Below are 14,789 nucleotides of genomic sequence, written 5' to 3'. Positions count from 1 at the left end.
GATAAGATTAGGAACTCATACACTCCCGTAATAGTCAAGGAAGTTTGCTGCCGTAATATAGACGCAGCAGGCGCCTGAATTGGTTCCCAGCTTGGTAACTTCCAATGAGGAACACTCCCTGTGCATGCAGTTGGTCACGTTGTGCTGCGATGTGCTGTGATATGACTGCACCTGCTTCGGCCATGTTACGGCAGCAAACTTCCTTGACTATTACGCCGGAATGGGAGGGAAGTTCCTAATCTTATCGGCCTAGAAAATCGCAGCTTTACATTTTTCACAGGTATTAGTACACGATATAACTACAGAAGAGTCAAGTTTTGAATAGGACAAATATCGAAACTCGTTGGTCATTTTTGAATGCGATGCTAAATTGGTCTCATAGGATTCAATGATCTATGCTAAGCTTTGCTAAAAGTGATATCGCCAGAACAGGAGAAAAGATGAATGGATTTCAAAATAGTAAAACTCAAATTATTAACTCTATTAATGAGCCTATTTCCAAAAAAAGTGGAGTGTTCCTTTAAATACAGGGCATTAATGTATGTCCATGTTGGGGTAACGAATTACAAGTAATGCAAGTTACTTAATAATATTTAAAGAACCATCTCTTTCTAGCCTTTTTATAATCTCAAGAACCTTCTTTCGAATAAAGAACATTTTGTGAAACAAAAAGGTTCTTCAGATTTTAATGGTTCTTAATGAAACAATTTAGACAAAAAAGGTTTATCTATGGCAATCGTGACTCACCTTTATTTTTAAGTGTGTAGTAAAGTAACATATTACTTTTTAATTAATTAACAAGAAAATATCTGAGTTACTTTCCCCCCATTTATTGATTAAAAGCTCTCCTGTCCCCATGTTGAGAGAAATTGTAAGATGTTAGTTCAAGAATAAATGTGAACATGCATTAATTCATCTCACTTACTAAAAAACAGATCCAGTATTCCCTTAAAACAAATAAAATCAGTGAAATTCAACGCAAACCTGCAATAATTAGATATGTCAAATAATACAAATATCCTTTATGTATTTAATCCCTTTTTTTACTGATGTCTTTGCTGCCGACCTTCGATGATCCAATTCATGCATACTAATAAGCAAAAATGACTCAAGATAATCTAATATTTGTTTTCCTTTTTTTTACTACTAAAGTGTTGACATTTTTTCAGATTTGTATGTGAATTTACTTTTATCTAAGCCTGAGAAACTTTTTATATTAAAAACAAGCAGGCCCTGCCCAGATTTAAAAAGTAAAGCAAAAGTAAGGTGACACATTACTTTCCGTGAAAAGTAACTATCGTAATTAGTTCCTTTTTTAGGGAGTAACTCAATATTGTAATGCATTACTTTTAAAAGTAACTTCCCCCAACACTGTCCATGACAATAAATATGGTGGGAAACTAGAACAGAGGACATCAGAAACTGATAAAAACAAATTAGAAGTCCATGAAAACAGAAGCTATGACAAAATAACGGAAAGCCTGTGACAAAACACATAACAATGAGTATGCATATTCATTGTTTACCTAGATTAGAAATGAGGAGGATTGCTAAGAAATATTTCACAATGTTGTTCAATGAAACTATGCCGTTTTAAGAGGAAAAACGGATGTACTTACTCATTTTGGCTTAATTTGTTAAAGAGCCTGGAAAAATATAGACAACAATTATTAGCAAAATCAACATTTGAACTTAAATCTGAATAGTTTTCAACATGCATAAGGCGATTCAGATGATGGCGCAAATTATAATCAGTTTAATTGATTTGGAAAGCATCAAGAAAACGAATGTGAGGAGACTAAAAGAAACAGAAAAAATAAATAAAATAACTCTTAAGAAAAACTAAAATAAAAGGTTATTTTATGAAATGTTAAACATAATAAACAAAATGAGCTTTAAGTAAAAAGGTCAATAACCTTACCGGTTTTCTGGGTTCTACTGCGAGTTGATTGGAAACTGGTCTGGTCCGTATCACTTGCTAAGATATCTTCTTAATGATAAGAGAGGATAAGTTATTCACACTCACAGGAAATGCAAAAATGCACGTACCACTTTCTGAAGTTTGTTCGAAGTCACTTTGTAATGAAACAATCCAAGCCTCTCAGGACTTCTCATTTAGACTTTCGACTCATTCTCACTAAGTGCAAATAGCCCGCCTTGCAACTCCACCCACCAATGTGTAGTAGGATTTGAAAACATTGCAAAAGATATTTGTTACACAATATCTCCACAGGCGTGAATTAGTAAAACGCATAGCAATTTCTTTTTCGGAGTGTCTATTTACATTAAAGGGGTCCTATGCTCTTTTACAAAGTCTTTATTTTGTTTTGGGGGTGCACAATGCTCTCATACTTGCATGGCACAAATGGCTCAATTAGTTCTGGGTTTGATGAAGGTCTGCCTTCCGAAAAACGAATTTTGTTGTGATTGGTTAGCAGTCCCACTGCCTTGCAATTGGCGAACAGCTTAGACAGCATTTCAGTCCTGCCACGCCCCTTCCCAAAGCAGCAAGTTCTGTGTACAACTGCCCAAGCTAGATTAAACATTTTAAATATGAATATTTTTCTTACAAAAACACATCGGATCGCTAAAGAGGGCTTTTATTATGGATCGACTTGTTTTGGACTGATGGAGAGAAACACTTGTTTATGCCGTTCAGTCTATGCCAGATATAAAGATTGGGAGTACCAGGATTATTTTGAATATAACTCCAAATGTATTCGTCTGAAAGAAGGAAGTCATATGCACCTAGGGTGCATAGAGGGTGAGTAAATAATACGCTACACTATAGTGTTGGTCCTATCGTCAGCCTGCAAGATTGCTGATACATGATACTATCATTATTGCACTAATTTATTTAATTATTTACATGCCCAAAACCAGCTCCAGCATAATGCTAGTGAAGCTATCTATACTGTATGATGAATAAATCTCTTACCACACACTGCACATGTCTACGGCGCAGCTCCGACGCTTGTGTTTACTTCATGCCCCCGTAGTCCAAAGGAGCCATTTGTTGTAGTTCTTGAAAAGGGATTTTTTTAAAACTAAATATCTCCCTTTGGAGTGGACTTTGAGATTTGTAACTTTGTAGATGCTTTTTATGGCCAAACATACACATCACTCACTGTCTAAAATTCAAAAAGTGAAAAAGCATAATAGGACCCCTTTACATTAAGTTATTGCTAATAGCCCGCCTTGTTCATAGAGGCTCGTTACACTAACTCCGCCCACCAAAGTGTGATTGGTCTAGTCAACATTAGAAAAGATGGTTATTACAGTTTTTCTCAGTCGCTTTGGTGCATTTCTCACATCACTATTTACATTTGCACAACAGTTAATGCATTTCTCAAGACAATTAGTACAAACTGCAAAACCTAGTTGATAACCTGCAAAAGCGTGTCACTTGCTCAAAATGGATAGCTCATTCCTCAAAAGCAAGTATTCATGTCAATGAAAGTGTCAGTGTCATCAAGATGAAAAGTCCTGACATCATTGTTTATGAACAAGATAGTCAAATGGCTTTGTCATGTTTTCATTATGACAGTTTACTCTGCAAATTTTTTCCAATGCAAAAAAGTCAGATTTTGGTGACACTTCCTGAAAATGCTCAAGACAGCACTATATACTATTTGCACAGCCATTTGAAAACTAAAGTTAGACATTGCTGTATTTAGTGAGGTATCTGAATAATTGAATTTACAGTGGCTCGCCCAACATTTGGCTGCACCCTTCGACCAGCCTCAGCCATTGTGAGGCCGTGATTGACAACATGATCCACAATTGTAGCCCTGATTTCATTGGGAATCCACCTATTGGTCTCTTCTTCCTCTTCCCCTGTTTTGTCCCCTTTCCTTTCCTCCCAGCACCCTCACCCCTCTTCCACGAGGCTGACCTTCCATTTCTTTGTCACAGTATTGTAGAAATGGTACACACTATGTCCTGCTTGGTTCATATATGCTTGTGAAGTGGGGGTTTATGGGATTCTGTTCTGAGTGATTGTAGAGAAGTGGCTTATCATTGGTTGCAACTATTGCTTCACACACCACTTCTCATCAGTGAAAGCTGAGGTTCACCTGAGAGAAATTGATCAATTTAGAAGACATTTTCAGGAAAAAAGAAAAAAAAGATTTAATTTTTTTTTTTTATAAAATTTGCTTGACAGATTTTGACAACTAGTTCAACATTTTTGTATGTAATGACTCAAGCAATAAAATGAGGACTACTAGTTTTATATGGAATGTCTATTCAGCATTCACAAGTTTAGTTAATTCTGACTGACATGACATAAGCAAATGATAATGTTATAAAACAGCAGAGAGTTGTATGAAAGCAATTGATGCATGTCCAAAAGCATTTGCAATTTGTTGGAAGGAATGAGAAACTACTACTGTGATGTGCACAAATGACTAAATGTTGTGGAGGTTGAAGTAAATGTTGTGCAAATGTAAACAGTGTTGTGAGAAATGCACCAAAGCGACTGAGAAAAACTGTAAATCTCTTATCTCATCGGAAAGGCATATATTTTACAGTTTTTCTCGATTGCTAAGACACATTTTTTGAAAGCTGCTCTCCTTTTCTTTAAACTGTGAACACAAAACCCCAATTTTCAAGCTACACTCACAAAACCTCAGACTATTCTTGCAAAACCAAACTTTCACCTCAAAACAGTTCAATCTGTGCTCAAAACTGAACTAAGTTGTCAAATCGTGCCACGAGTCAATCAAAATTAAAAACACTACTGATCAATCACTAAACACTACGTAGAAAAATAGAAAACACAATGCTCAGGACATGAAGCTGAAGAAATAAGTATTTATTGTTCACTGTAGGCTAAATGCATGTTGCAAAACAAAGAAAACCTGTGCATTTAGCACTTGTACAAAAAGACAAAACAGAAATCTTGTGCATTTACACAAAGCACTTGTAAAAACAAACAAATCGTATGCATTTGCCACTTGTGGACAGTAAGCCCATGTAAAAATAAAGTACAAAAATAGTACTTCTGGTGAGCGTTGTAGGGCCCCAGGTTGGCATGATGGTGGACAACCCCATGATTGCTGATGGCAGCACATAATGTGACATTGCTGCCACGCTGCCCATGAAAACCAACACCAACCAGTGCTCTCTAAACTCGCTTACTGTATATGTTCCTTTACATGTACATCATTAGCCACAAGTGTGATCAGTTTTGAGTTGTTGTGTTCAAGTCGTGACACCTTTGCTTTAATTGTGTTTGACTTTTGTCACCTGTGCTCACCATTATGCAGCACGGGTGCATCACAATGAAAATGTGTTGGCAAGTTGTGTCTAAACAGTTGAAAAGTGCTTATAGTTTTGCCAAAAGAGTGATTGATTCAATCAGTGGGTTCAGGCAACTAAGCATTTGGTTCAGACAATAGGGTTTAGTGTTTTAGCAATTGAGAAAAACTGTAAATAAAAATGAAGGAAATAATCTAAATGTTGATCAAAAAGTATATCCTAACCCTACCCGATACTTCATTTTCAACTTTTTTTATAGGTGTAGGAAGGGCTTTATTGTCCCAATAAGTTGTTATCCATTTAATAATTAGATTTAAAATTGTAATATACACTCAATAATTCATTATTGCATACTGTTTCAGGGGCCATTCACACCAAACGTGTTTTTCCATTCCAATGCGGCGCTTTTCCATTGTTTTTGTAAACACGCACTTGATGGATGTGCATGATCGTCACGCTCGCATCTCGCGCCTTTTGCAGTGCCACGTTTTAAAGGAATTTCAACCTTTACACCCAGTCCTGCTGAAAAAAACAGCTAAACCCGGCCTAGGCTGGTTGGCTGGTGTTAACTGGTCAACCAGCCTGGTTTTAGCTGGTCATAGCTGGTCAGAAGGCTGGTTTTAGAGGGGTTTTGGCCACTTTCCAAGCCTGGCCAGGTTGGTCAAGCTGGTCTTAGCTGGTCAGGTTGGGAGACCACTAGTTAAAGCCAGCCTGGGAAACCAGCTAAAACCAGCTACTTTCAGCTTAAGCCTAGGCTGGTATTAGCTGTTTTTTTCAGCAGGGCTAGTTCCAAAGTAGTGGACCATTCAGAAGAACTCGGAGGCAGGGCAAGCATTGCCAGCTTCTGTTTAAAGTAACAAACTGGGCTGTATCGAAATCGCCCCCTATACCCTCAAATATGGCACTATTCAAATAGGGTTGTCGCCTCACTATTTGAGGGGACAGCCATTTTAAGTGGTGTTAGAAACTATAGTGGACGTTCTCGAGTGCACTCATTCAATCCCACAATGCACAGCAAAAACCAGTGTACATCTGATGTACACTCAACGGCTAGAGATGACCCATAATGCACTGTGAGAGACACGCACCTATTGAATTGCCACGTCTCGCCAGAAGATGGCGCCCGCAGCTGAATCATCCATCCATTCATTTTACAACACGCTCGTCCACGGCGTAATACAGCATTGGCTACAACACAGGTACAAATTTGTTGTAAATTGATTATTACACTGTTTAACTAGGGTTTATACGTAATTTTCACCACAGAGTTCAAGATAAATCCTTTAATCTTACTACTGGAACTGCCCATTTTCGTTTTCATTCACTCCTTCAAGTGAACTGTATGAGTGGACTTATATGGGGAATAGGGAATAGGGTATAGGGGGCAATTTCAGATACGGTCCTGTTTTATTTGACAGCAACATGGCGGAGAAGGCATCCATAGTGCCCTGAATTATATCAAATTTTTCAATTCTGATATTTATTTATATAGTGTAAATAGAATCTATAGCTAGCACTTAGTGTAAATAGCCACTGCCTTTTTATATTATGTATTGCCTTGACTTACTGATATTATTATAATGAATAATCTCACATTTCAATAAGTCTGTGTTCACTGAATCTGATAGCATTCTTTATTTTGTTTTTATTTGTTCACACATTGCTTTCAACACCTGCTTCAGTTGCATTCACCAAAAAAGGAATTGTATTTCAGGAATGTTGACTGCTCAATGCATTGTTGATTTTATTACACACACATGTTAGACCTGGTAATAATTAATACTCATGGCTTAAGGCAAGGAACCTAATTCCAGGTTTCTCGAAATCATGAGATATATTTTGCTCTTGTGATAGATAGATAGATAGATAGATAGATAGATAGATAGATAGATAGATAGATAGATAGATAGATAGATAGATAGATAGATAGATAGATAGATAGATAGATAGATAGATAGAATGATGTGACTGTGTTTTATGCCCAATAATAAGGTCAGACAAAATTAAGGTAAAATATGTATTTATAAAAAAATGAGAAAGGTTACAGACAGAATGTTTCAAACAGAATTTCTTCAGTTCTGGTGATTAGATAAACATTAGTAAAAAAGATATCATCACTAAATTGACAGTATTGCAAAAGGTTGTGTAAAACAAGTCAACAAAAAGAATAACTACAACTGAAAAATATCTGTTCATTGTTAAAATATTTTCACTTTTATAAGCAAAGCCAAGTATAAAATAAATCATTTGTAGGTTTTCCACAAAAAGCATAATCAATACAAATCATTTTTAACACAACTAGAAGCAGCAACACTGAGCCCGACCAATAGCGTGAGTTTGGGGCGGGGCTATCAGTATGCCCAACCAATGGGAAGTGGAGGCATGTGAAAGGCAGCAATGAAAAGTCATTGTTTTTAGTTTGATGAGACTGATGGCACATACATTTTAATCTTTAAACCTTCACATTGTCTATAAAACAAATATGGCTTTGAACCTCTGGCATGCGATAGCAGGCATCAAGGCAGCGATGTGGAGAGCTTTATCAGATCACTTCAATCTAACATAGAGACTGAAATATCTCTGAGACTGACTTTCTAACAGCATGTACTGATGTCCTGGCCACTGCCACATGATGAGATTGTTTCATTCGTCTGCTTGAGACTTTGTGATTCTGAGAGGCGTGAACATGTGGAAGGGCGAGATGTTCGGAAAGACAGATGTTCTTCTGCAAAAGCCGTCTCCAGCACCAGAAGGAGAGACTGTTTGAGCTTCTTCTTAAACTCCTCGCACATGAACACATAGAGAATTGGGTTCAGACAGCTGTTGAGATGAACCAGGCAGTTAACAATTGGTCCTATATTGTTCAATACTTTTAAAAATTCCATCCATTTATTCTCCCTTGCAATTGTGGAAGACAGCTGTTGAACATGGAAAGGAAACCAGCATATGAAAAAGGCCAGGATGACAGCTATAATGACTCGGAAAGGCTTAAGCTTCTTTCCTCTTTTGAGACGTTTGGCCCGCACTCCAATAGCAATGTATGAAGATGCAATGATTAAGAAGGGGATGAGAAAACCCACCATAAACCTGTATATGAACAGAGACTTTATCATGTTTCCAGGGCAAACATAGGCGCATTGTTTATTCTCTCCTGAGCGGCACAGAACAAACGGGATGCTGCAGCCAATGGATAAAACCCACATGAGTGTACAGATGATCCGAGCCTTGACCAGAGTACGTTTGTTTTGAGCCCAAACAATCACCCAAGTAGATAGGCATCGGTCCAGACTGATAGCGGTGAGCAAAAAAATGCTGGCAAACATGTTAAGCACCGTCACGAAGGAGACAAACTTGCACATGAAGTCACCAAAGAGCCAAACCTTGTTAAAGGCAGTAACAATGTAGAGGATGATGATTAAGATGAAGATCAAGTCTGCAATCGCCAGGTTGAGAAACCAAATGGAGTTGACGGTTGTCTTCATTTTGTAGCCAGTCACATATATGACGAGCCCGTTTCCAACAGTACCCAGAGCAAAGACGACAAAGTACATGCATATGTTGAAGATTTCAATGCCTGATAAGACTGTCTGCATTGTGTTGTTGGAATCTTCATGTCCTGAACTGTTGTTTGCTACACAAAGAAAAGAGAAAATAAGAGAAATTTGAGTTTGAGCCTACAAGAATGATTCGTTCACAAATCCATCTGATGAAGTTCACAAGTTCAACTCATTGACTCATTGATCTTGTTGCAGTGGTTAACGATGGAATAGTTGCAATTCCCTTTTTCATTTAATTTTTTACCCTGTGGCAGGAGTTGACAGTTAACCAGTTAACAATTGTTAGTAATCATTTTCAGTTCTGCATTAAACTGTTGTATGGATTCAAAACAAAATATATATATCAAAAGTTTGGAATCTGTAAGAGCCTTTTCTGCTAATCAAGGCTGTGTTTATTTGATTAAAAATACAGAACAAAACTGTAATATTGTGAAATGTGAATGCACTTTAAAATAGTGGTTTTCTATTTTAATATAAATATAAACACCTTAATACTTTTATTCAGCAGGGATGTGTTGATAATTGATAAAAAGTGATCTTTAATATTTTCTATTTTGAATAAATGCTGTTCTTTTCAACTTTTTATTCATCAAATAATCCTGAAAAAAGTATCACAGGTTCCAAAAAAATAAAATAAAAAATTAAGCACCACAACTGTTTACAACATTAATAATACAAGTAATAAATCAGTATATTAGTGATAAATTATATTAAATTATTACAGCTTTATTACAATAATCGTCTAATTTTATTTATCATTATAAAATTGAGGTTATTATAAAAGTAGTATCTCATTCTTACACCAGGTGGCATCGTCTCATATTCTCTGCATTACATGTACAATTCATTGGGTATATTCTACATTATTTAGTTTTAACACAAAATTATGCTTTTTCTTAAGTAAAAAGCAGTGAGAGAACTTTTAACCCAACTAAGTATTTTTTGCTGTCTACAAAATAAAAAAGACTGTCAGCAAAACCTTGTTCCACAATTCACATGCACCATAACACCACAAAACACCAGCCAGTATGGAACTGGCAAGGCTGTAACTCATAAATGATATTTTACTGTTGTTCCAAGCTGAATACTGCTTGCAGTCAGTTTTGCATTTGAGCAAATAATATTTGCATTATTACAGATGCAAAATGTTGCATACAGTGTGACACAGCTTTTTAACCACTACTGACTTGGCACGCACTGCACATCTCAAAAAATAATCCATGATCATATTAATATATTAATATTATTATTCATATTTATATTTTGTTTGTCATTTCATATTAAAATATGGTTTTACACTGAGGAACAACAACAGGGACAGACGATGAGATGGTTGTTAGATTTCTGGTGGATTAAAGTCTAAACTTTCAACTCAAGTGATAATGCTGCTCAATCTTGATCAAATCAACCATTCAGAAGAAGTTGAGATAATGAAATCCAACCAAAGGGGGGAGGAATCAAAAAGATGCATGTCATTTTGAAAAACAGCATTACAGCAAATATAAACTGAGCATCACATCTGTCTCAGCATAACAGACATTTGCCTGCTATATGGGTTATTAAATTGTATCAAACCTATCTTTAGGCACAGGAATATTGCATAGATTAAGATTCTTACCCATTTTCAGTCCTTTCCGTTAGTCCTTCCTTCAAGTGTGTTATCAATGCTCACAACAACGTCTTTGCATGAACAATTGGTGGTTTCCCCTTTACTTACATTAGAGAGAGTGGGGTGGAGTGATGATGCAACAAGGGAACTATGCTTCTCTAGAAAACTATTTTGAATATCAGCATTTAAGGAGAAGGTCTTCGATAAGAACACAAAATAGAACCATAATTATTTTTTTAACAAAATCAACATAAAAAATAACAAATTGAAATACGCTTGACAACAGCAACCAAAAATGAAGGTGCCAGCAGATCATTTGACATTGGTGTTTTGAGTCTGAAATGCAAATTTGACTTTAGCCACATTCTATTTATAATATAGTTTATCTTTCTTTTTGAGTGTTTAAAAAGCAATACAGTTGGCGCCATCTAGAGGCCTTTATCTTCTTGTGTCCTTATTTGTAACTCACTTTGGTTAAAAGCATCTGCTAAACGAATAAATGTGGGCCTATAAAAAGGCAGAGCTTTTAAGCCATTTAGACTAGTTTGTCATCTGTCCATCTTCAAAATGGACAAAAAACAGCTTAATGGCTTTATATGACTCACTATAAATAGCCTTTGTAAGTCTAACAGTGTGTAGAAGAGACTTGTGCTTTTGGCCTTTTCCTATTGATATAATGGTACAAACTGAAAACCTAATTTGCATACAGGACGAAGTTACTTCTATGACCTATGATCTTCATGGAAATTATGAAAACAACAATTTTTCAATAAGGTTCCATTTGTGCCAAAAATAAGTCGACTGCTTTGTGCTTTGTACTATACATTTGTCTTTGTCTACAGTCATTGTCTACTGGTAAATCATTATTTGTAAATGTGTATATTGTCCATTGATGTGGTCTTAATGTATCATCCTGCCGTCTTTTTCTCTCTCATTTTTACTGTCATCCTTGATGTCATTTTGTTCTGCCATCTTTACTGTCCTCTTGTTTTGTCGTCCTTAATGTCATTTTATTCTGCCGTCCTTCATGTCACCTTATTCTGACATTCTTACTACGATAGAATAAGGTGACAGTAAGGATGACACAATAAAAAAGCATTAAGGACGACAGAACAAAAAGACAGAAAAGACAACATTAGGGATGACAGTAAGTACAACAGAACATGGCCACAGTAAGGATGACAGAACAAAACGTCAATAAGTACGACAGTAAAAAATGACAGAGAAATAGACGGCAGGATGACAAATTCAGACATCGTCAACAGACAACATATACATTAACATATTGATTTACCTGAACAAGCAGGTAATGACAATGTATAGTATAAAGTACAAAGCAGTTGACTCATTTTTGGCACAAATAGAACCCCATAAACAAGCAGGTAATGACAGTAGACAAAAACAAATATATACTGGCTGTAGGTTCCCCAATGTGATTCAGTGAGGTCAGGTGAGGTGATGTATGCCAAAATGGAGGTTTAACATCATTAAACATAATCTTAATAAAACTAAAATAGACTAAATTACTTTGCCCCAATTTTTCCTCAATTTAGTGTCAGGAGTAACCTAGCTGACACTAGTTGCCGAAAGTCAGAGCCAGATAAGAGTTGACAGATTTCATAGAAAATTGCGTTTTGTGTAATGGTCACAGACTCTGATTTTTAGCTCTGATTCCATCCAGTCGAAGGATGTCAATATCAAATGTTTGATATTTCGAGGCGATCTTAGAACACATGCTGTTCTTATTTGTCAAGCATCTCCTAGCAACAAACGTGCATGTTTCTACGCGAGTTGGTTGTGATCAGAACAATAAATGCCACGTGCCTCGTCCTTAAGTGTGTGATGGCCAGTTTTTCCTGTGTAACTGTTTACAAACTCAGTAGGTCTAACCCAGATAGCAAGAACCTTTGGGCCAAATGTGGCTGATACCTGTCACGTTTGGCCTAGATATGGCATGGCTGAGCACATATGGGCCAAATTTTCTTTTGGATGATTGTTTGTATTGAGGTATATGGCCCAGATGTCAACACACAAGAGCCAGAAAAACACACATAACCTGCTATAGTCATGTGTGGCTGGTTTGTGGCAGTCCACATCTCAGCCCGTTCATTGATTCTTCCCATATTCCAATTGGTGGATTACTGAAAATGTTAAAATATCAGCCACACGTCGGCCATGTAAGGGCCATATATCAGCCACATCCGTTTTCATGATTTGGCTCATTTTGGGTTGGGTTATGGCACTTTTTTGGTCCAGTTCTGGCTAAAAAGATGTGGCCCAATTTTGGGCCGACGAACAAATACTGCTGACTGGGATACCTAGGTTTTAAAATCTTTTTAGATGTAGTCCTAATGTTTGTCAAGCATCTCCTAGCAACAAACGCGATATTGGGCCGGCGAACAAATACTGCTGACTGGGATACCTAAATGTAAGGTCCATATATCAGCCACATCTGTTTTCATGATTTTGGGATGATATTAGGCTGGCGAACAAATACTGCTGATTGGGATACCTAGGTTTAAATTTAAGGTCCATTTATCAGATATATATCAGCCACATCTGTTTTCATGATTTGGCTGATTTGGGTTTGGTTATGGCACTGTTTTGGTTCAGTTCTGGCTAAAAAGATGTGGCGCAGTTTTTGGCTGGCGAGCAAATACTGCTGACTGGTATACCTAGGTTTTAAAATCTGTTTAAATGTAAGGTTCATATATCTGGCAATATTGGGCCAGTGAACAAATACTGTTGACTGGGATACCTAGGTTTTAAAATCTGTTTAAATGTAAGGTCCATTTATCAGCCATATATCAGCCACATCTGTTTTCATGATTTGGCTCATTTTGGGTTGGGTTATGGCACTGTTTTGGTTCAGTTCTGGCTAAAAAAATGTGGCCCAGTTTTGGGTCGGCAAACAAATACTTCTGATTGGGATACCTAGGTTTAAATTTAAGGTCCATTTATCAGCCATATATCAGTCACATCTGTTTTCATGATTTGGCTGATTTGGGTTTGGTTATGGCACTGTTTTGGTTCAGTTCTGGCTAAAAAGATGTGGCCCAGTTTTTGGCTGGCGAACAAATACTGCTGACTGGTATACCTAGGTTTTAAAATCTGTTTAAATGTAAGGTTCATATATCTGGCAATATTGGGCCAGTGAACAAATACTGTTGACTGGGATACCTAGGTTTTTAAATCTGTTAAAATGTAAGGCCCATTCATCAGCCATATATCAGCCACATCTGTTTTTATGATTTGGCTCATTTTGGGTTGGGTTATGGAAATGTTTTGGTTCAGTTCTGGCTAAAACGATGTGGCCCAGTTTTGGGCCGGCGAACAAATACTGCTGACTGGGATAGGTTTTAAAATCTGTTTAAATGTAAGGTCCATTTATCAGCCATATATCAGCCACATCTGTTTTCATTATTTGGCTCATTTTGGGTTGGGTTATGGCACTGTTTTGGTTCAGTTCTGGCTAAAAAAATGTGGCCCATTTTTGGGTCGGCAAACAAATACTTCTGATTGGGATACCTAGGTTTAAATTTAAGGTCCATTTATCAGCCATATATCAGCCACATCTGTTTTCATGATTTGGCTGATTTGGGTTTGGTAATGGCACTGTTTTGGTTCAGTTCTGGCTAAAAAGATGTGGCCCAGTTTTTGGCTGGCGAACAAATACTGCTGACTGGGATACCTAGGTTTTTAAATCTGTTTAAATGTAAGGTCCATTCATCAGCCATATATCAGCCACATCTGTTTTTATTATTTGGCTCATTTTGGGTCGGGTTATGGCACTGTTTTGGTTCAGTTCTGGCTAAAAAAATGTGGCCCAGTTTTGGGCCGGCAAACAAATACTGCTGACTGGGATACCTAGGTTTTAAAATCTGTTTAGATGTAGTCCTAATGTAGTCCTAAATGTAGGATTTGTTGGACTTGTTCGTTTTTGCTCTAAGAGTGTTTCACATATCATTTTAGCACTAAAACCAGCTCCTAAATCTGTGAAACGTTAGAAGTGAAGAGGACTCCCAAGTCACTAAGACTAAACTATCCTCCCTGCTGAAAGAAAGAAATAACAGAAATTCGAATGGTTCCCAATACAAATACCATTACGAACATTACAAACCAATAACTTTTAACCATTAAAAAAGGTTTCATGTGTTTTGGGACATGTTCCATTAGGATTTAACAATAGAAGGCAACCAATTTCCAGTAGACGAACTGGCACCAATACAGTTTTATTTTTGAACCTTTATTTGAATATGGGAACATAATATCACACCCTTCAATATTTCTAAATATAAATATGACAGAGATTGCTCCCCTATCAGCCAATCACTGTGTGCATAGTAAGTAAACATGCTAAC

At 36.8% G+C, this 14,789-nt stretch overlaps 1 protein-coding gene across 1 annotated transcript; it reads right to left on the bottom strand.

The window, feature by feature from the left end:
- Positions 1 to 7,318: 7,318 nt before the first annotated feature.
- On the bottom strand, positions 7,319 to 10,485 carry LOC141284475 (C3a anaphylatoxin chemotactic receptor-like). Its single transcript, XM_073817440.1, has 2 exons — positions 10,438 to 10,485; positions 7,319 to 8,893 (listed from the first exon to the last, which is right to left on the bottom strand). The coding sequence occupies exons 1-2, from the start codon at positions 10,439 to 10,441 to the stop codon at positions 7,857 to 7,859; spliced, it is 1,041 nt and encodes a 346-aa protein (XP_073673541.1). The 5' UTR covers positions 10,442 to 10,485; the 3' UTR covers positions 7,319 to 7,856.
- Positions 10,486 to 14,789: the final 4,304 nt, after the last annotated feature.

This window comes from Garra rufa, chromosome 14 (genome assembly GCF_049309525.1).
Source record: "Garra rufa chromosome 14, GarRuf1.0, whole genome shotgun sequence".
Lineage (NCBI taxonomy): Eukaryota > Metazoa > Chordata > Actinopteri > Cypriniformes > Cyprinidae > Garra > Garra rufa.
Note: the sequence above shows the minus strand (reverse complement) of the source record. Positions and strands in the feature narration are given on the sequence as shown.